This window comes from Macaca thibetana, chromosome 11, assembly GCF_024542745.1.
Source record: "Macaca thibetana thibetana isolate TM-01 chromosome 11, ASM2454274v1, whole genome shotgun sequence".
NCBI classification, from domain to species: domain Eukaryota; kingdom Metazoa; phylum Chordata; class Mammalia; order Primates; family Cercopithecidae; genus Macaca; species Macaca thibetana.
Window position 1 is genome coordinate 19719380 of NC_065588.1, and position 21322 is coordinate 19740701.

General features: G+C 38.8%; 1 protein-coding gene across 7 annotated transcripts in view; it reads left to right on the forward strand.

Moving 5' to 3' along the window:
• The window catches only part of AEBP2 (AE binding protein 2), a 255197-nt gene that overhangs the window by 82188 nt on the left and 151687 nt on the right, over window positions 1–21322 (forward strand). For 3 of the 7 annotated variants that reach the window (XM_050747604.1, XM_050747606.1, XM_050747607.1), the window contains one exon: window positions 408–19482. The exons of the other annotated variants lie outside the window; for them this stretch is intronic. In XM_050747604.1, the coding sequence (XP_050603561.1) occupies window positions 408–453 (46 nt within the window). In that variant the 3' untranslated portion in view covers window positions 454–19482. Of the gene's footprint in view, window positions 1–407; window positions 19483–21322 lie in introns of those variants that run through there. 7 annotated transcript variants of the gene reach the window in all.

Below are 21322 nucleotides of genomic sequence, written 5' to 3' on the forward strand. Positions count from 1 at the left end.
GCTTAGTGTAAACATTCTGTGAATGAAGTAGACTCTTCGGTGGAATATATTAATATATTACTGTATATCCACGTTTTCATGGAATGGTACTGTGGGAGACTGAGCAAACACTCTTTTGGCAACTTAGTAGAACAGCTTCTTAAAGGCTTTGCATGCTTGCTGCTTTAAGCTGCTTTTTTTTTTTTTCTTCCCTTTAGTGATTTCAGTAGTTTATATTGGAAAGAAAAACAATTACAACATGTGCCCTTACAAATACCAAAAGCACTGTAAGGATATTTGTCTTGACAGTGTTTATTGATCTGAAGTCATATTAGGAAATATTTAGACAATGAAAATTATCAAGAGATAATTTACCTTTCAATTATGATAAATAGATGTGATTGGTTGCCATTTGTGTTCTTTTGCAGAACTCTGATAAGAAAAGTGTTCAATTTGTATTTAAGCAAACAGTGAACGACGTTTGCAATCAACTAAAAATTCGTCTATCGAATTAGGGCTGAAAATTACTGTTAAAGAGTGTTGCAGTATGTCTGGTGGCTCCCTTTTCAGGACTAGGGCTTTCTCATGGAGTACAGTATGTTAATATTTACCTATATAACTAATCTGTTAACGGTTTTTGAAAAACCTTTCAAATTATTTGAATAATCTTCATATTTTCATTTAACCTATATGACTCTAATTTTTTTTCTGAGGAAATCATTTGGTTTTTGAGTTGTTTTTTCTTAATGTAAGAAAAATTGTATTTTTTTTACAAGTATCTTCAAACTGAATCTTTTATGCACCAAAGTTGGTTTTGGAAAGGAAAATAAAATCACTTTCTTGCTTGGTAAGCAAGAAGCCATATCGATTTTTTTTAACTTACAGAAATGGAAATATGTGTAACTTGTTAGTATTGTATTAAACAAATGTTGCATAGAGATAATAGAACATTGCTTGTAAATAATTCAGCAGATTTGTAATATATTTTTATATTTTGAAATGTACTGTAGATGTTTTTCTAGAGGCATGAAAGTTAAATGTATATATTATGGTAGAAATAATATTGAAGGATATTGTAATTCACTAGTGCTGCCAGAGGAATTGTTAATAAAAGCACCTTCTTTAACAATAAATGTCTTTCACAGACTTAAGGGACTATGTACTACTGTTAATATCTATAAGAACAAAACACATTGAACATCCTTCCAGAAAGTCTTTGAGGGAGGACCTATACCCATAATAGAATTATGGCACTCTTTTCTGACGGTGATCAAGAAATCAATTACTTCCTTACTGTTGGAAGGACATTGTAAAGTATGTGGTTATATGCAGTGAAACTGCAGAAAATACTCCTGATTGAGGAGTTTTCACTTTACTACAGTGATATAAAAACCAGCAGTTTTTACACTAAATTTTTTAAAGAAATATAGACAAAAATATAGAATTAAACCTTTGGTTCCAAAATGGGAAAGGTTCCATGATGCATAAATCATTTCTCATTTGCTTTAAAAAAATTTAAAAATGTAAAAATTATGAGAGACTTTATTCGTTAACAATGGGGTAAAGAGCTATATACATGAAATGAGTCTTATAAAATTAAGTGAAGTGCAAATAAAAGCACTGCTACTATAAGACATTCTGGAATGGTTGTTTAATAAGGGTATTATCCATTTGATCTATAGCAATGTGATTTTATTTTTAAAAAGAAAAGCAGTGTGTTTTCTTTTTTTGTTGTTTTCTTTTGCTTAAGCACTTCATCAATTGCTTTCTTCTGTATCTGCGAAGTAATCTGCAATCTCTTTTGTTCTTTTTAAAATTTGATTTGTTATAAAATTGCCAAATAGAAGTGTTTCAGATACATAGTTTGTACCTGTATTTTTATTTTATTGCCTCATGTTCTTGTAAGTCATTCTTAATTGACCAATGATTGTAGACCTTGCTTGAGTATTTTTTCTAATAAAACAAAGCAAATCACATTTAGCTTCAAATTGTAACAATTCAATTAAATTTTCAAATTACATCTGAAAAGATACATCTGATATTTTCTATGTAGAGCACAGTAAATAAGTTTTTTCGTTGTGTAGAAATAATTAGATGTGAAAACCAGATTTCGTGATCGTTGATTAACTTCTGAGTACTCAATCAATCATAATCCTTTTGCTGCTTATCTGATGTTGGTTTGATACTGTTGATTAACACACCAAAAAGAATATGGAATTGAAATGAGCTAGCTTTATAACTTGTATGTATACATATATACACATAGCATCCAGTTATGACTGGGTAATAAGTGTGAAAATTTTAATTTGTGGTTTTCATTTATTAATTTCTACCCATCTGTATTGTTGCTCCTACCTTTAAATATGACATACTTGTAATATGACACCTGAAATAAGTCTGTTGTCCAGAATTTATGTATTGTTCAGCATCAAGCAAACTGCAGCTCACAAGCACACCCATTTATATGTTGTCTGTGCCTGCTTTCTCCTGCAGTGGCAGAATTGAGTGGTGAGACCTTAGGTCCTGCAAGCCCCCAATTTTTACTACAGGTTGGCAATCCCTAATCCAAAAATCTGAAATAAAAAATGCTCCAAAGTCCAAAACTGAGTGCTGACATCATGCCGCAAGTGGAAAATTCCACGCCTGACCTCATGTGACTGGTCATAGTCAAAACAATTAAGACTTTGTTTCATGCACAAAATTATTAAAACTGTTGTGTAAAATTACCTTCAGTCTCTGTGTATAAGGTGTATGTGAGATATAAATGAACTTTATGTTTAGTCTTGGATCTCATTTCTGAGTCTCATGTATATGCAGATACTAAAAAATCTGAAAAAATCAAAAATCTGAAATACTTCTGGTCCCAGGCATTTCGGATAAGGGATACTCAGCCTGTCTCTGGTCCTTTAAGAAAAAGTTTTTGGTTCCTTTGTCTAGTTGACAAAAAGTTTGGAAACATAAACTTAGACCACACAACTTGCATTTTAATATGATAATGTTGATCTTGGTAATAAGCCAGTACATTAAATTTTAGTGAAAGCTGTTTCATGTATTTTACAGTAAATATCGCCATATTAGGTACCTACAACAAATGGTGGTTTTTGGAAACTTTTACGTTGGGTTTTTTAAGTTATTAGTAGTCCATCATTTCATCATTTGTGTTTCTGTATTTATTTTACTAAGAACTAAGTAAGATTTTGTACATCAGATTGTGTTGGAACCATAAGGCACATCTGCTTTATCTAGAAGTATCTTAAGGTGAAAAATAGTGTAAAATTTAAAAATTTTTATATTTCTAATAAACTTTTTATATATAAATGTTACCTAAAGTGGACACATGTTACTTGTGAATTTCACGTAAGATGGACAGTAATTATCTCTCAATGAATATTTTAAGATTTGTTTTACTAATTGAAAACATTAATATGTCAGTAAATCTTTGGCCTTAATGCTTTTCTCCCCTTTTACACATTAATAAAATGTTTTAAATATGGTATTACTCTTAAAAAGGTAGAAATTGCCAGTTGTTTAAAGCATTTTTATTTTTTCTTTGAATTCTTAATTCATGATGAACAGATGTTGGATTATTCAAATATAAAAATGGGAAAGGATGTATTAAGAATACTTGATGGAGGGTTTTCTCTTTAGTCACAACTTAAAAAAAAACTTTAATACCTCTGCATAAGTTCTCTAAAAGAACTTAACTTCTTAGTTTATATGAAAACTGATATGTATGTCTGTTTAACAAAGCCTGTTGGGTACAGGTCTACAAGGAGATACTTCATTTCTAAAAAAGGAGTTAAATCGTGTCATTTGAAAAATTTTTTTTGAGATAAGTGGACATTTTGGGAATTTTGGTTAAAACATATTTCTCTATTCTAAAAAATAATAGGATATGTATTCATAAAAGGGAAGAAATTGTTAGAAAATTTCCTGTGTACATGGTTTGTTTTAAGAATCTTGGGACCTGGTGTAGGACATTTAGCAGTTCTAACACTGCAGTTTTAATATATTTGCTGTTTTTTTTTTTTTTAAAGATTAGAATATGTTTAAAATTTAATGGTTATGAGGCTCTGTAGCCTTAAAATGTGTTATAGTAGTAAAATGTATTCTTATTTTTATCTTAAAAAACCTAAATATTTACATTGCATAATTTATTTATTGAATCAAGTTTGCGTGGTCTCACACATGGTTCTGTTAATCTAAAAATTAAAAAGGATTTGTAAGCAGGTTAGAGCAGGAATTGCAACCCAGGTGTTTTTTTTCTAGGTCAGAATTCTTTTCACTGTACCACACTGCTGCTCTCAGTGTGAGAACGTGAATGTACATTGTGATACCACTGTGAAGTTGTGTCCGGTGTTTCTGCCACGGCCAGTCCCTAGCATGATCATTCGTGGCACAAAATAGTCTGTAAAATTTGTTGAATGAGTATTATAGGTGAGTAATTTTTATAGTAGAATACTTTGGAGAATTAATAGTGATAAAACAGTAGTAGAGTTGAAATGACCTGGCTTAAGCCACATCCTGTGATAATATCAGATATGTTTTCACAAGAACCTTATATACCGGATACAGTGGCTCATGCCTGTAATCCCAGCTACTTGGGAGGGTAAGAAGGGAGGATTGCTTGAGGCCAGGAGTGCCACGCTACAGTGAGCTATGATCAGAGCACTGCACTCCAGTCTGTGTGACACAGCGAGACCCCACCTCTTTATTTTTCGCTAGGGAGTCTTGCTCTGTTGCTGAGACTGGAGTGCAGTGGTATGATCTCAGCTCACTGCAACCTCTGCTTCCGGGTTCAAGTGGTTCTTGTGGCTCAGCCTCCCAAGTAGCTGGGACTACACGTGCGTGCCACCATGCCCGGATACTTTTTGTATTTTTTAGTAGAGACAGAGTTTTGCCATGTTGGCCAGGCTGGGCTTGAACTCCTTACTGCAGGTGACTCTCCCACCTCTGCCTCCCAAAGTGCTAGGATTACAGGCATGAGCCACTGTGCTTGGCCCCTGCCTCTTTAAACAACAACAAAAATCCTTATAAAAGGAACTATGCTTCAGTTTGTTTAAACATTCTTAGTGTAAAGGGTTATTGATGTTATGTTTTTATATACTTGGATGTAATATTTTGGCTTATTTGATTTTATTTAAAAATGTTTCTTTTTGTCAGAGTCATGTTTTATGATATAAATAACTTTTTTTTTTTTTTTTTTTTTTTTTAGACAGATTCTTACTCTGTTGCCCAGGCTGTAGTGCAGTGGCAGAATTGTAGCTCAGTGCAGCTTCAAACACCTTGGGCTCAAGTGACCCTGTCGCCTTGGCCTCCCAAGCAGCTAGGCCTCCAGGCATGCGCCACGACACTGGCTTTTTTAATGTATTGCCCAGGCTGGTCTTCAACTCCTGGTATTACAGATGTGAGCCACTGCACCTGGCCCAACATTTTTTTTAAACACTATTTTGAAGGAGCTACCCAGTATTTGGTTTCTTGTTTTTTGAGATGGAGTCTGTTACTCAGGCTGGGGTGCAGTGGCGTGATCTCTGCTCACTGCAGCCTCCGCCTCCCGGATACAAGCGATTCTCTTGCCTCAGTCTCAAGCGATTGCCCGGCTAACTTTTGTCTTTTAGTAGAGACAGGGTTTCACCATGTTGACCAGGTTAGTCTCGAACTCCTGACCTTGTGATCCATCCATCTCGGCCTCCCAAAGTGCTGGGATTACAGGCATGAGCCGCCAGGTCTGGCCAGTTTCTTTCTTTCTCTTCTTTTTCTTTCCTTCCTTCCTTCCCTCCCTCCCTCTTTTCTTTCTTTCCTTTCTTTTCTCTTTTTTCTTTCTCTCTCTTTCTCTCTTTCTTTCTCTTTCTCTCTCCTCCCACTGTTTTTTTTTTTTTTTTTGTTTGGACAGAATCTCACTCTTTTGACCAGGCTGGAGTGCAGTAGCACAATCTTGGCTCACTGCAACCTCTGCTTCCCAGGTTCAAGCAATTCTGCCTCCACCTCCGAGTAGCTTGGAGTACAGGCACGTGCTGCCATGCCAGGCTAATTTTTGTATTTTTAGTAGAGACTGGGTTTTGCCAGGATGGTCTTGAACTCCTTACCTCAGGTGGTTTGCGCCCCTCTGCCTCCTAGAGTGCTGGGATTACAGGTGTGAGCCACCGTGCCTGGCCTGGTTTCTTTATTTGAATGTTTTGTCTTGATCCCAGAGTGTTGCTGGTTTCAGATGACCTTTTTTCCTCTTCAGTGTTCAGATGCTTTTGCTCAAGAATACCTATGTTTAACTAGTTTTTAAGTTTATTATGAAATTACAATGGACTTACATATATCTGTTGAAAACGGAATTTATATTTGGATGCTTAATGCATCTTGTGTATACATAAGATTATTATATTTTGGGGCCTTTTTTGTTAGAAAAACTGTTTTTAGAGGAAGGTGTGTAGCTAGGTAATAGTAATAGATTTAAAACCGTGATAGCTTATTCTTGAGAGCTGGGCTCAGTGCAAATAATTTAGTATAGACATCATTGAGCATTGCAGGAGAGTGGGTCATAAGTTCCCAGCTTCTGTCCCCTTGAATTTCATAAATGAAAAGAGAGCCTAGTTATTTTTTTAATGCCAGCATAGTAAATGTCAATCCAAATTTGTAGAAGTTAGCTTATTTAAATTTCAGACTTCTATCTTCTTATGTGGCCGCCCCAAATCTGAAAGATCTGATTTCCTTTTAAATGTAATTTCAGAAGTCCGCAGTTTTTTCAGAATTTGTCCTAAGGATCAACAGTATTTTTTAAAGTAACTTTTTATATTAACTTATAATGACCAAATTGAAGAAATTATAAATGTAGAAAATAGGAACAAAATGGAAGTCTTTACTTTCAATTAGCCACACCTTCCTGGTCTCCTGATTAATATTTTTCTTTTGTCCTTTTTAAAATCATTACATACTCAGTTCTATAATTTGGCCTTTTTTTTTGGTCTTTTTCTTTTTTTCTTTCTTTTTTTTTTTTTTTTTTTTTTTTGAGACAGTCTTGCTCTGTTGCCCTGTCTGACTTGAGTGTGGCGTGATCTCGGCTCACTGTACCCTCCGCCTCCTGGGTTCACAAAATTCTCATACCTCAGCCTCCCGAGTAGCTGGGACTACAGGCACGGCTTACTCAGGGCATTGGCATAGGTCTTTCTTCCTTTCGCTTTCTGTTTCTTTTCCTTTTCTTCCTCCCCTCCACTCCCCTCCCCTGCCATCCTTTCCTTTCCTTTTTTTTTTTTTTAAAGATACTGTCACCCAGACTGGAGTGCAGTGGTGTGAATATGACTCATTGCAACCCCCACCTCCCTCATTTAAGTGATTCTCGTGCTTCAGCCTCCTGTGCCTCAGCTGGGATTACAGGCATGTGTCACCATGCCCAGCTGATTTTTGTATTTCTGGTAGAGATGAGGTTTCACTGTGTTGGCCAGGCTGGACTTGAACTCCTGACCTCAGATGATGTGACCGCCTTGGCGTCCCAAAGTGCTGGGATTATAGGGGAGACACTGTTAACTGACTTAAGGAGTTTTTTTCATTATAAGTTGTGAGTTGATGCATTATAATTTTGGTATTGCCTAAATGTTTTCCTTAAAAGGTGGTACCAGCATAAACTTCCATCAACTGAGTGTGAGTAAATATTGTTGCTCATGCTGTGTTAATATTACTGTAGTCAGTCTAAGGTGGACAGATGACATCAGTATCTTTCAGTCCATTTAAGTTGTACAGTTAGATAAGTTTTGACAGATGTATATGTAATCACCAAACAAGATATATAGAACATTTCCATCACCTTGCATAGGTTCCCCCATGCTTCCTTCCATCCTCAGCCCCAGGCAACCATTGATCTACTCTGTGGCACTATAGATTGGTTGCATTTTCTAGAATTTTATATAAATGGAATAATACAGTGTATACCCCTTTGTGTATGTTTTCCAGCATAAATGATTTTGAAATGCATCAATAATAGTGTAAAAAAATTTGCATTTTTTATTTCTCCAGTGACATTGAACATATTTTTTCTGTAGCTTTTAGTTATTTATACTTGAAGTAGATACTGGAGACACTAAACATTATCTAAACTTTTCTGACTTCAGATTGCCCTTTAAGATTTACTAAATAAATAAAAAAGACTTCTTGTTCTGGAGTATGGCTGGGTAGCATTAAAGACATTAAGGCAGCTTAAAAAATGAATTTTTGTCTGTTTAATCAGTTTCAATTTATTACCAGTTTTTAAGGTATTTGTGTGGCTTATGATGGTCTTTATATGCTGGAGATGTTAAAACAAGTATAATTTGTTAACTGTTGTACCAGCAATGTTATTAAGTCAACTTTTAGCCTACAAAATAAAAATCGTATTAATAGAAAAATCTTACAGGACTTAGAAATACATTTGAAGACTTTCCAGAAAGATAATCCTCAAACTACCCAAATGGTATAAATTGAAATATACATAGAAAAATGTACCCATTCAGTATCAAGCATCTGCAAATTGTAAGGCACTGCTCTAGATGCTACAGATTTAGCAGTTGCATCAAGAAATAAACATTCTTGATCTCATGGACCTTAGAATTGTGTGTATGGGAGATGGCAGACAATATGCAAGTGAGTGAAACATACATGGTGTAAATGCTATGAAGAAAAAACGGGGACAGTGAAAGGGGAAGTGAATTTGTGATAGAATTTTAAGTAGGGTACTTGGTAAGGCCTTACTGAGCAAAGCACTGAAGGAGCCTAGTGAGAGTAAATGCAGGTATCTGAGTAGAGAACCCTCAGCTAAGAGAACAGCAACTATAAAGCCCCTTGAAGCAAGAACATTTATTAAAATGCTTTATGCTTGCTGTTCTCTTGTACTGTCCCAAGCATGATTACAGGTACTGGAGATGCTGCACTGAACAAAACGTTAAAAAATAATTCCACCTTTTTGGAGCTTAACATTTCATCATGCTTGATGTGTTTGGTAAAGCTGAGGTTGATGTGAAGAGACTTTGTGGAGATGGAAAGCCTTAGGAGAGTTTTGAGGAGAGAAAGGTTATGATCTGAATTATATCTTAAAAGGATCACTGATTACTCTGAAGAATTAACTAATAATGGGAGCAAAGGCAGAAACAGGAAGAGCAGTAAAAAGGCTCTTAAAAATAAATCAGTGGCTTGAACCAGAATGGATGGTGGTAAATAGTGGTTGGTTTTGCTGTGAACGTAAAACTGCTGTAAAGAACAAAAAAAGCGGTTGGGATTTGGATTTTCATTTGAAGGTAGATTTGTTGATAGTGTGGTTATAGTATGAGAGAGTCAGGGTGGACTCCAGCGTTTTTGGCTGTAACTAACTGGTAGGATGGAACTGCTGTGAGATAGTGATGGGAAGGACTACAGTGTGGAGCAGGTTTGGGGAGGGATGAGTTTCGGAATTAAGCTTTGAATGTTTTGTGATTAGGGTGCTTATTAGACATCCAAGTGGGGAGTATCATGAGTCAGAGATATATAATGGAAATGATGTCAGGAAGGCTGAGGATGTAATTTATATATATATTTGAAATCAGTGGTAAGTCATTACACATGCATAAAGGTAAGTTTATCATTTCAGCTCCAGTGAACAGTTTTAACTGCTTGGGAGTGAGCTTGAGCAAGAGCAGGACGCTGGACACTTGAGTTGCAAGCAGTAGGGGTTTAACCTAAGACCTAGGAGAAATATACTTTTGATAAGCTTATCAACTGCCAAGTGGTGGTCAGCAATGATTGGTCCATGGTTCAAGTTGCTGGTGATTAAAAAAAAAAAAAATTAGGAATGGAAAGAAAACTGCTGAGCTTTTATTTCCTGTGTACTGAATGCCAATTTAAATCAGCCATTCTGCCAGGCACAGTGGCTCATGCCTGTAATCCCAACACTTTGGGAGGCTGAGATGGGTGGATCACTTGAGATCAGGAGTTCGAGATCAGCCTGGCCAACATGGTGAAACCCCGTCTCTCCTAAAAAATACAAAAATTAAACTGGGCGCAGTGGCTCAAGCCTGTAATCCCAGCACTTTGAGAGGCTGGGGCGGGTGGATCCGTACTTTGGGTGGTTTACAGGCGCCTGCCGCCATGCCTGGCTAATTTTTTGTATTTCTATTTTTATTTGTTTTATTTTTTTGAGACAGAATCTCACTCTGTCTTCCAGGCTAGAGTGCAGTTGCACAATCTTGGCTGACTGCAACCTCCGCTTCCCGGGTTCAAGTGATTGTCCTGCTTCAGGCTCCCGAGTAGCTGGGATTGCAGGCATGCGCCACCATGCTCGGCTAATTTTGTATTTTTAGTAGAGACAGGGTTTCTCCATGTTGGTCAGGCTGGTTTCGAACTCCCAATCTCAGGTTATTGGCCTGCCGTGGACTCCCAAAGTGCTGGGATTACAGGCGTGAGCCACCGGCCTGGCTAGCAGGAAGTGATAAAAGATATAGGAAGAATAAAGTGAAATTTGCAAGAGGAAACAGCAAGTGTAAAAAAATACAAAACGTTTACTACAATTTTATGAGATTTTAGTACTCAGCATATACTTGGTTCTTGGGATATAAATGAGTAAGGTGTTTTGTTCACACTTTGCAGATGTGGGCATAGGAAGAGCATAGTGACATTAGCTTAATTTTTATACAGTGTGAAGTGCCCTGTCGGAGGTATGCCTGGAGTAATGTGGAAGCACAGAGAGCACTTGACCCAGCTCTAGAGCATTCAGGCAGGCTCCCCTCAGGTTACCTTTGAAGTAATACCTGGGACTCAGTGATGGCAAATGGAGGGGAAGATGGAGGCATTTAAGATGGGGGTTTCTGTGTGCCGTAGAGTGGAACAACAGCTTTGTGTCTAGGTAACGGCCAGGAGTGGTGGGAGCTAGGTCTGAAGAGGTAGAGAGGACCAGTTGTTGTGAGGGCCTTGTGTTCCATAAGCTAGAGCTTGGGCTTTATGTGAAAGATTTACTGGTAAGATAACTTTTGATGTACCTACGTGAGTGGCGATGGGGAAACTGGCCCAAAGGCTGCTGTTCTGCCCTGCTCCCCATGAGGGAGAAACAGAAATCACTTTTCGAAAACATTCAAGACTTACTGAAGAGCAAGATTTGAAAATATTAGAATTCATTACTGTAGGAATTCATTTTTTTTAACAGTGCTTAATAAAATATGTTACCTATGAAATCAATTCCGACTTCCTTGGGTATGGTGGGGGGTACCTTAACTTACTCATGAAGGTGGTAGCCTTTCTAGCTATGTATTGGTCCTATAGTACCCATACATGTGTTCTTTTTATGTGGGATGTAAAAGTACTAGAATAAAGTACTAGAATAAATTCCCCATTATATCTTTGTGAGAAGTAATAAAACACCAAAAACATCCTTAAAACACTAAAAAATACAAAAATTATGGTATGACATTGTGGTATGTCATATTCAAACTGGTAGAGAAGTCCAGCCTACACATATTTCCAAATTGGGGGAAAACAGGCTCATTAACGTGGGACTGAGCCAACAATTATTTTTTTTCCTCCAGCATGATGGATGGTTTATTTTGTGACATTGTGCAGATATTGCATAGGAACTTAGCAACATAGGAGATATTTCCTGAAACAGAGAATGACTTTTGGCATAGTGAGTTAGTTGATATAAGGAAATTTGAACATTAGACATGTATTCCAAGCAGATTTTACAAATAGGAAATAATTGATTTTTTTTTTTTTGTCAGAAAAGGGAAAAAGTGAAAGTACAGAAATGAATCATACAACAAATATGTGTGTACCAGGCACTTCCTGTGGCTGGGAATATGGACTAGCAGGCCTGCATTGGATACTTGATTATGAAGATTAGATGTTGAGCTACTTCTAGAAGCCTCTTTCTGGGATTCTTTCATCCAGCTCTTGGAGAAAATTTAAAACATTAGTTTGGTATCTTACCTTTTAATCTTCTCCCACCCCAATTCAAAAAGGTTTCATGATACAGCAAGATAACAATTTAAAAAATGAAATAAGAGAAGAAAAAATTTAAGGCACAGCTGGAGTGATCTCCATGAAATGCATGCTCTTAAATTTTATATGCTTCTCAGAGGTTGGCCATAAACTTGGTAGCTTTAAGCTAATTTATGGAGGAGTGCAAGAGGATGTTGCAAGATTCATGGTATTTATAACTGTAGTAAGCATTTAGAATTAGCTGGATAGTGGGCTAGGGGAATTTAGTCTTTACAGTTAATGTATAAAATGTGGGTTTTATTTTTTTGGTTTTACAAATGAGTTACTTGGGTAACTTGTCCAAGACATACAGCCAGCACGTGACTGAGCCCGGAGTTTGAACCAGTTCTGCTTGACTATAAATCCAGAAATCTTACTATTGTGCCTTTTTGATAAATAGTTAATTATTTGAATGTATTTTGCAAGGCTGTGTTAAAAGAATAAGCAACTTTGAAAGAAAATATATTAATCAGTGCCATGTACATTTTAACCAAGCTTTGTTCATCTCTCTGTATGTTTCAAATTTTCCAGTTGTTATGCAACTGATTGCCTAGAGATTGAAATGACTTTTAGTTGATGACAAGATAAATATATTGCAAAATCATTAAAAATACTTCCCTTTCACTGATTCCTTCTCTACTGCTCTTTTTTCCTTTATACAGACCTGAGTTTCTTACCTGTATCATTATCCTCCTCTCTGAGATACTTCTTTTAATATTTATTGCATGGCATGTCTACCGGCAACATATTCCCTCAAATTTTGTTTGAGAAGGTCTTTATTTCTCCATAATTTTTGAAGGATAATGTCCTGAGATACAGGATTCTAGATTGGTGGGATTTTTTCCCCCCTCTCTCAACACTTTAAGCATCTCAGTCTCCTTGCTTACATGTTTTCTGAAAAGGATGATGATGTTCTTATCCCTGGTGCTCTATAGATAAGGTGGATTTTTTCCTGTAGCTTTTTCCGAGATTTTTCTTTATCTTTGATTTTCTGCAGTTTGGAGATGAAATGCCTACTTGCAAGTTTTTGGCGTTTATCCTGCTTGGTGTTCTCTGAGCTTCCTAGATTTGTGGTTTGTTGTCTGATATTAATTTTAGGAAATTATCAGTTATTATTGCTTCATGTATTTCCTCTGTTCCTCTGCCTCCTTGTATTCCCATTACATGTATTTTACACTTTTTAAAAGGTTGGTGCAAAAGTAATTGCGGTTTTTGCCATTTGAATAGTTGTCCCACGTCTTGGATATTCTGTTTCCTTTTCCTTTTCCCCTTTCCATTCCTCCCCACCGCCCCGCCGCTTTCTTTTTCTTTTCAGTTTTGGAAGTTTCTTTTGGCATAACCTCCAGTTCAGAGAGATTTTCCTCACCTGTGTCCAGTCTCCTAATGAGCCCATGAAAGGCATTCTTTATTTCTGTTATAGTGTTCTTGCTTTCTAGCATTTTTTATTCTTTCTTAGAATTTCCATTTTTCTGCTTATATTACCCATCTCTTCTTGCACATTGTTCACTTTCTCCATTAGCGCCCTTAACATATTAATTATAATTATTTTAAATTCTTATCTGATAATTCCAACGTCTCTGCTATATCTGAGTCTGATTCTGGTGCTTGTTGTGTTTCTTAAAAATTTGTGGTTTTGGCTAGATGTGGTAGCTCACACCTGTAATTCCAGCACTTTGGTAGATCGAGGCAGGTGGATCACCTGAGGTCAGGAGTTCAAGACCAGCCTGACCACCATGGTGAACCCCATTTCTACAAAAATACAAAAATTAGACAGGCATGATGGCGGGTGCCTGTAATCCCACCTACTTGGGAGACTGAGGCGGGAGAATTGTTTGAACCCAGGAGGCAGAGGTGGCAGTGAGCCGAGATCCTGCCATTGCACTCCATTCTGGGCAATAGAGCAGCACTCTGCCAAAAAAAAAAAAAAAGTAGTTTTTGCCTTTTGGTTTGCCTTGTACTTTTTTGTTGAAAGGTGGACATTTGTTGAAAGGTGGTCATAAATAGGCCCTTAAGGTGGGGAAGTGTTGGGGGTGAGGAAGCATTCTATAGTCCTATGATTATGTCTCAGTCTTTTAGTGAACTTGTGCCCCGGGCTGTGACCTTTACAAGTGCTTTTCAGTTTTTCCCCCTCTTTAATTGGGATAGGATGACTCGAGGGGGCTGCGGTTTAGATGGCCAAGTTTCAGTGTTCCCATCTTCAGGACTTTTCCCAATTTGGTTGGTCTAACGTTAGTAAGTTAGGCTCTGGTTAAATAGTTTCCCTTAAAATTAAAGAATTTTTTTTCTTTGAGGGCAGGCCTTACTAAGAACAGAATGCTCTGGGTATATTCCAAATGGCTGGTTTTCCCATCCCTCTGCTGAAAATGTGTGAGATTTTTTTTTTCTGTCTTCACTGTGAGAACCTGGTAGAACTTCTGGAGATGAACTCACAAAAGTATGTGGGCAGAGGGAGATGGTAGGCACTAAAGACTGGGCCCTTTGGATTTTTAAATGTTTTAGACTTGTCCACATTGAGCCTCCAGCAATTTGACAGATTTAAGAAGAGTTGTTGCTGGACGTGGTGGTTCATGCATGTAATCCCCAGCACTTTGGGAGGCAGAGGTGGGTGGGTTGCTTGAGTTCACGAGTTCCAGAGCAGCCTGGGCAACATGGTGAAACCCTGTGTCTACAAAAAAATAGAAGAATTAGCCAGGTGTGGTGTCATGCGCCTGTAGTCCCAGCTATTCAGGAGGCCGAGGTGGGAGGACGGCTTGAGCCTGGGAGGTAGAAGTTGCAGTGAGCCAAGATTGTGCCACTGTGCTCCAGCCTGGGCAATAGAGCCAGGCCTTGTCTCAAAAAACACAAAAAGAGTTGTTGATTTTTGGTTCAGTTTTTTACTTGTCGGGATAGATTGATGACTTCCAAGCTCCTTACATGCTGGACTGGGAGCTGGAAGTTCACACCATTAGAAAGAAACAGTAGTCCGTTAACATCCATTACTGTGTCTTCACTAGTGTGAATGAGAGTTAAGCAGATACAAGAATCAGGGATGTATTTTCAGACTGTATGTTATGCAATTTATATCAGATTAAGCATTCTCAGGCAAAATTAAAGTACAGTATTTCGGTTTTTGTGATTGTTTTCTTTTCCACTCTGTTTAAAATACAGGAACTCGAAGAAGAAGGAGGAATCAAATGAGGAAAAAGGAGAAGTCAAATTATCTTAGGTAGTTTGAGCTGCCATAACAAAGTAGCATAGACTGGGTGGCTTATAAACAACAGAAATGTATTTCTCAGTTCTGTAGATTGAAACTCTGAGATTAGGGTGTCAGTATGCCCGGGTTCCAGAGAATGTCCTCTTCCAGGCTGTCTTCAGACTGCTATCTTGTAGTCTCACATTCTAGAAACCTTATGGGAGGAGACCTCTCTGGGGTGTCTTTCATGTCGCTAATCCTATTCACGAGGGCTTTACCCTCATGACGCCTCCCAAAGGCCCCAGGAGGGCCTGCCTATCTTACTACTGTTACATTGTGGGTTAGGATTTCAACATGGCTTTTGAGGAACACAAACAGTCTATAATATCCCACCCCCCCAATTCATGTTCTTGTGTGCAAAATACATGAATTCCACCCAGCAACCTCAAATGTCTTAACTCATTCCAGCATCAATTCTAAAGTCTAAAATCCAAAATCTCATCTAAATTAGATGGTAATCAGGTGGTAATGTCAGAGCAGGGACCTGAAGAGCAGAGGGAGCTAGGCCTGGGCTACATGCCAGAGTGAGTTCCAGGCAGGTGGTGCGAGTGCAAAGGCCCGAAGCGTGGGGGTGGGGGCAGGGGCGGTGGCTGGTGGTGTGGCTGGAACACAGCCAGTGAGGCACGACTAGGGGCACACCATAAAGGGCAGGGGTTGGCGAAATTTCTCTGCAAACTTTTTTTTGTAAAAATGTGTTTTAGGCCGGGCGCGGTGGCTCAAGCCTGTAATCCCAGCACTTTGGGAGGCCGAGACGGGCGGATCACAAGGTCAGGAGATCGAGACCATCCTGGCTAACATGGTGAAACCCCGTCTCTACTAAAAATACAAAAAAACTAGCCGGGCGAGGTGGCGGGCGCCTGTAGTCCCAGCTACTCGGGAGGCTGAGGCAGGAGAATGGCGTAAACCCGGGAGGCGGAGCTTGCAGTGAGCTGAGATCCGGCCACTGCACTCCAGCCTGGGCGACAGAGCGAGACTCCGTCTCAAAAAAAAAAAAAAAAAAAAATGTGTTTTTTTTTGGCCGGGTATGGCTGGCAGGTAGATTGTAAAAGGGGTCTGTCTCCAGTACTCATTTCTGTCATAGTGGAAAAGCAGCTATAAATGTTATATAGAAAAATGAACATGGCTGCATTCCAGTAAAACTTATATTTACAGAAGTAGAGAGTGAGCTAGATTTGGCACATTGGCCATGGTTATCTGCTGGCCAATTATAGGGGCTCATAAGCCATTGGGAAGCACCTTGGATTTTATTCTAAATATGATCGAGGTTTTTGGAGGGTTATGAACAAGTGAGTGAAATGACAGGATTTATTTTGAAAGGATTGGCCAGGCACAGTGGCTCACACCTGTAATTTCAGTGCTTTGGGAGGCCAAGGCAGGAGGATCGCTTGACGCCAGGAGGGTTTCTTTTTTTCTTTTTTTTCTTTTTTTGAGATGGAGACTCACTCTGTCCTTCAGGCTGGAGTGCAGTGGTGCAATCTCAGTTCACTGCAACCTCCGCCTCCTGGGTTCAAGCAATTCTCCTGCCTGAGCCTCCTGAGTAGCTGGGATTACAGGTGCGTACCACCACCCCTGGCTAATTTTTGTATCTTTTTTTTTTTTTTTTTTTTTAATACTGGGTTTTGCCATGTTGGCCAGCTGGTCTTGAACTCCTGATCTCAGGTGATCCACCTGCCTCAGCCTCCCAAAGGGCTGGGATTACAGACATGAGCCACCGTGCCCTGCCAAGGCTAGGAGTTTGAGACTGCAGTGGGCCATGATTGTGCCACTGGACTCCAGCCTGGGCGACAGCGAGACCCTGTCTCAAAACAAACAAACAACACCAAAAAGCCCCAAACCAACAAAGGATTGCAGGTTGCTTTGTGGAGAACAGAACATATCCTCCACACAAATGGAAAGAGGAAAAGCTGTTTGAGGTTTCATATGAATCTAGGAAAAAGACCATGGTGACTTGGACTCAGGTAGTAACAATGGAGTTGGCAAGAATGGGTAACAGTAGATGTATTTGAGATGAAGTGTTTGTGTATGGGCTAGCTAAATATGATGCTAAGATTAGTGCAACTGAGTGAAAGATGGTGCATCTTACTTGTTTAGAAAAGACTTTACAAGAATGAGCTTTGGTGGAGAAATTGAGTTTGGTTAAGTTCGAGATGCCTATTAAGCATCTAAGTGACAAAAGGGAGCATGCAATTGGGTGTATTCCAGTCTCCTCTCTTTCAAAGAAAGAGGAGAAGGTATGAAAAAGAATGATCTGGAAGAGTGAATGGAATAAAGAAATCTAATTGAAATATTGGACAGTTCTGAAATAACACGTGAGGTTTGCTGTCAAATTTAGAATGAGAGTAAATACCATTGTATGTTTTTCCCCTAGTTATAATGAGCTGTGTGGGTACAGGTATGGAGTAGGTGGAGAGCTGGGTTTAACTGGAACTGAGGTTTTATTAGGCAGATACAGTGAAGGGAAAGAGGTCCTAGGAAAATATGTGCTTTGTACCAATTTGGATGAGGAAGGAAGTGAGGTCATGATAGTGAGACTGAAAGAATGAGAGGTATTACATACTGATGGGATTGAAGAATTGCTGGACTTACTAGAGGAAGTGAAATGGAAAGTCAGAATTTTGGTCAGAGATGCTTAGAATTAAGATTTTGCTCATGATACATCAATTGCCAGCACAAAGATCCAACATATGACCGTGAGAATGGGTGATGGTGGGGGCTGAGCCTGTGATCAATGGATTTAAGGGAGTTGAGTAACTGAGAGGTCAGAGTGTGGCATTAATCCCCTTAACGTGCATTTCAGAATCAGCAGAAATGATTGTAAGAGTTGTAGAGATCAACACACAAAGCTTGGAAGCAAGTGTAAAATCTTCAGTGAATATGAATGATTGGGAGTGAGCAGGAAGATGGTTGTAAATGCTAATTCCAAGCAGCCTTGTGACTTTAGGCCAAGTCACTTAACCACTCAGGTGTCCGTTTCCTTGTGTGTATAAATGATGAGTGAAGACCCATTTTTTTAAACCTGAAAACCCGGACTGTAGTATGTATTGGAGGAAGCAAGAGTGGCTTGGGAAGGGAAAGACGGGGGATTTTCTTTGAGTGCTGTGATTACCTCTGCGTATGCTTTACCTCTGGCATCAGTTTAATCAACCCTGATCCAGGATGTTCTTCAGTGGCACAGTCACAAAGTTACCACCGAAGTCAAAAGACTACTTGCCAAAATCATGAATACTTTTCTGTTGTTATAACCAGCTATGTTAAATTTGTCTATATTATTTGGTCTTTACTGTTATATTTTAGCAGATCTTTACTAAATTAAGTGACTGTAAAAGACTTCCTAAAATAGCTGTTTTTAGGAATGAATTGATCACCCTTTATGCAAATATGGCATGATGAAAGTAGAAAGTAGTGGTAGTAATTCTGCATATTAAGCTTAAAGCGTGGGGCATTTACTATATTTTTTATGCAAATCTAATGGTTATAAAGTCTTTCAGTTAAGGATATTGTAATCGATTCATCAAGCAGTGTGTGTTTTAGCTGAGATTTATTTATAACAGGATATAATAGTGGGAAAATGAATCCATTTCTGATGAGATTTTTGCAATTTGTCCTTCACTCTTTAGAAAATATCACAATCTCAGATATAAAGTATTTCTTCCTTTAAGTAGCTTCTAAAAAGTGATTTCTAGCTGGGCGTGGTGACTCATGCCTGTAATCCCAGCACTTTGGGAGGCTGAGGCAGATGGATCACCTGAGGTTGGGAGTTCGAGACCAGCCTGGCCAATATGGTGAGACCCCATCTTGGGTGTTCTTGGGGGGGTGTCGCTTGAGCCCAGAAAGTCAAGAATGCAGTGAGCCATGATCACGTCACTGACCTGCAGCCTGGTCAATGGAGTGAGACCCTGTCTCAAAAAAGAAAAAAAAACTATAAAAGTAACAAAAGTTAGACAAATGCCGTTTGCAACATATGACAGAAAAAAAGGATTAATGCACTGACATAGGGCCAGGCACGGTGGTTCATGCCTGTAATCCCAGCGCTTTGGGAGGCCAAGGCGGGTGGATCACCTGAGGTCAGGAGTTTGAGACCAGTCTGACCAACATGGTGAAACCCAGTCTCTACTAGAAATACAAAAATTAGCTGGGTGTGATGGCGGGCGCCTGTAATCCCAGCTACTCAGGAGGCTGAGGCAGGAGAATTGTTTGAACACGGGAAGCAGAGGTTGCAGTGAGCTGAGATCGTGCCATTGTACTCCAGCCTGGGCAACAGAGCAAGACTCTGTCTCAAAAAAGAAAAAAAAAAAAAAAAAAAAAAGAAATACACTTACATAGATGAATAGTAAAACCAAGCACTGTGGTTCATGCCTGTAGTCTTAGCACTTTGGGAGGCTGAGGCAGGAGGATGACTAGAGCTCGAGCATTCATGACCAGCCTGGGCAACATAATGAGATCTTGTCTCTACAAAAAAAAACTTTAGAAGTTAGCCATATGTGGTGGCACGCACCTGTAATCCCAGCTACTCGAGAGGTTGAAGTGGAAGGATTGCTTAAGCCCAGCAGGTAGAGGCAGCAGTGAATATATATATACACACACACACACACACACACACACACACACACACACACACACACACACACACACATATATATGCCAATAAACAATATATCCAGTCTTTGTTGTAATAAAATAAATATGAATTTAAAAAATGAACTGCACTTTTTACCTGTCAATTTTTCTCTTTAGTGGTAATATTCAGGGTTGGAAATGGGACTTAAAACAGTGCCACATAACATTTCTAGAAAGGAAATAACAAAAGACACTAAAGTCTAAAAAATGTTTCTCCTTTTTGAGTAAATATTTTTCACTGTAGGAAATTAAATAAATACAAATACAAGGATGTTTATTAAATCTTTATTGATACTGGGAGACACTGGAAACTGTAATATTCAACAATAGGTAACTGGCTAACTATAGCACACACACACAATGGGACACCTCATGGATATCAGGAGTCCAGTGACGTGCGGATGCTCAACACATACATTATATGTTATGAACCCAATCGGGGAGAAAAAATCTTGTCTGTATATAAAAGGAAATATCCTAATATATCACATACTAATATATTAACATTTATTATTAAAACGTGATTATGATTATACTTTTTTTTTGAGACAGAGTCTTGCTCTGTTGCCCAGGCTGGGGTGCACCATCAGACAGCAGGCACCATCTGCTGTCTGAAACCTCCGCCTCCTAAAGTGCTAGGATTACAGGCGTGAGCCACCGTACCTGGCCATCTTTATGTGTTTCTATGTATAGAGTTTTGTTTGTTTGTTTATAAACAGGGTCTCACTCTGTCACACAGACTAGAGTGCAGTGGTACAAACAGCTCACTGCCTCCTCTACCTCCTGGGCTTAAGTGGTCCTCCTGCCTCAGCCTCCAGTGTTGCTGGGACCACAGGCATGCACCACCACACTTGGCTAATTTTTTTATAATTTTAAAGACAGGGTCTTATTTTGTTGCCCAAGCAGGTCTCGAACTCCTAGGATCAAGCAATCCTTCCACCTCCCAAAGTGCTGGGATTGCAGGTGTGGGCCACTGAGCCCAGCCTATAGAGAGATTTTGAAGAATACATTTTAGAAGTGGGATTCCTGGGTCAAAATTGATACATACAGTGCTGGCAAGTTACCCTCCCAAAGGGCAATACCCATTTGTAGTCTCAGGAAAGGGAATATTTATTTTTTTACACTTTCATCAATCTTGGATATTATCAGTCTTTAAAAAAAATTTTTGTTGTTAAATATGAAGGTCAGAGATTTTTACTTCCTAAAGTCTATGAAAAGAAAAAAAAACCTTAAAAACAGTCACCACGGGTAGGCGGATTGTAATAATCAGCTGTGATCCTTACTGTAGCTGCTTGATGTTTTTAAAATGAATTCTGTTACAGTCATCTCCAGGCATTTTTCCAGTTAGATAGGCTATGCATTTATCTCTTTTCCCCATATCCCTCCCCAAAATTAGAGATTCATATCATTTCGCTTCATCTGGGGAGTGTCAATTATCCCGTTAGACTTTCATTCATTCCCATGATGAATACATCAGCCAGCACAGTGCTGCTTTGCAGGAGGAGGACTTGAACGGGATTTTGGCCTCTTCCC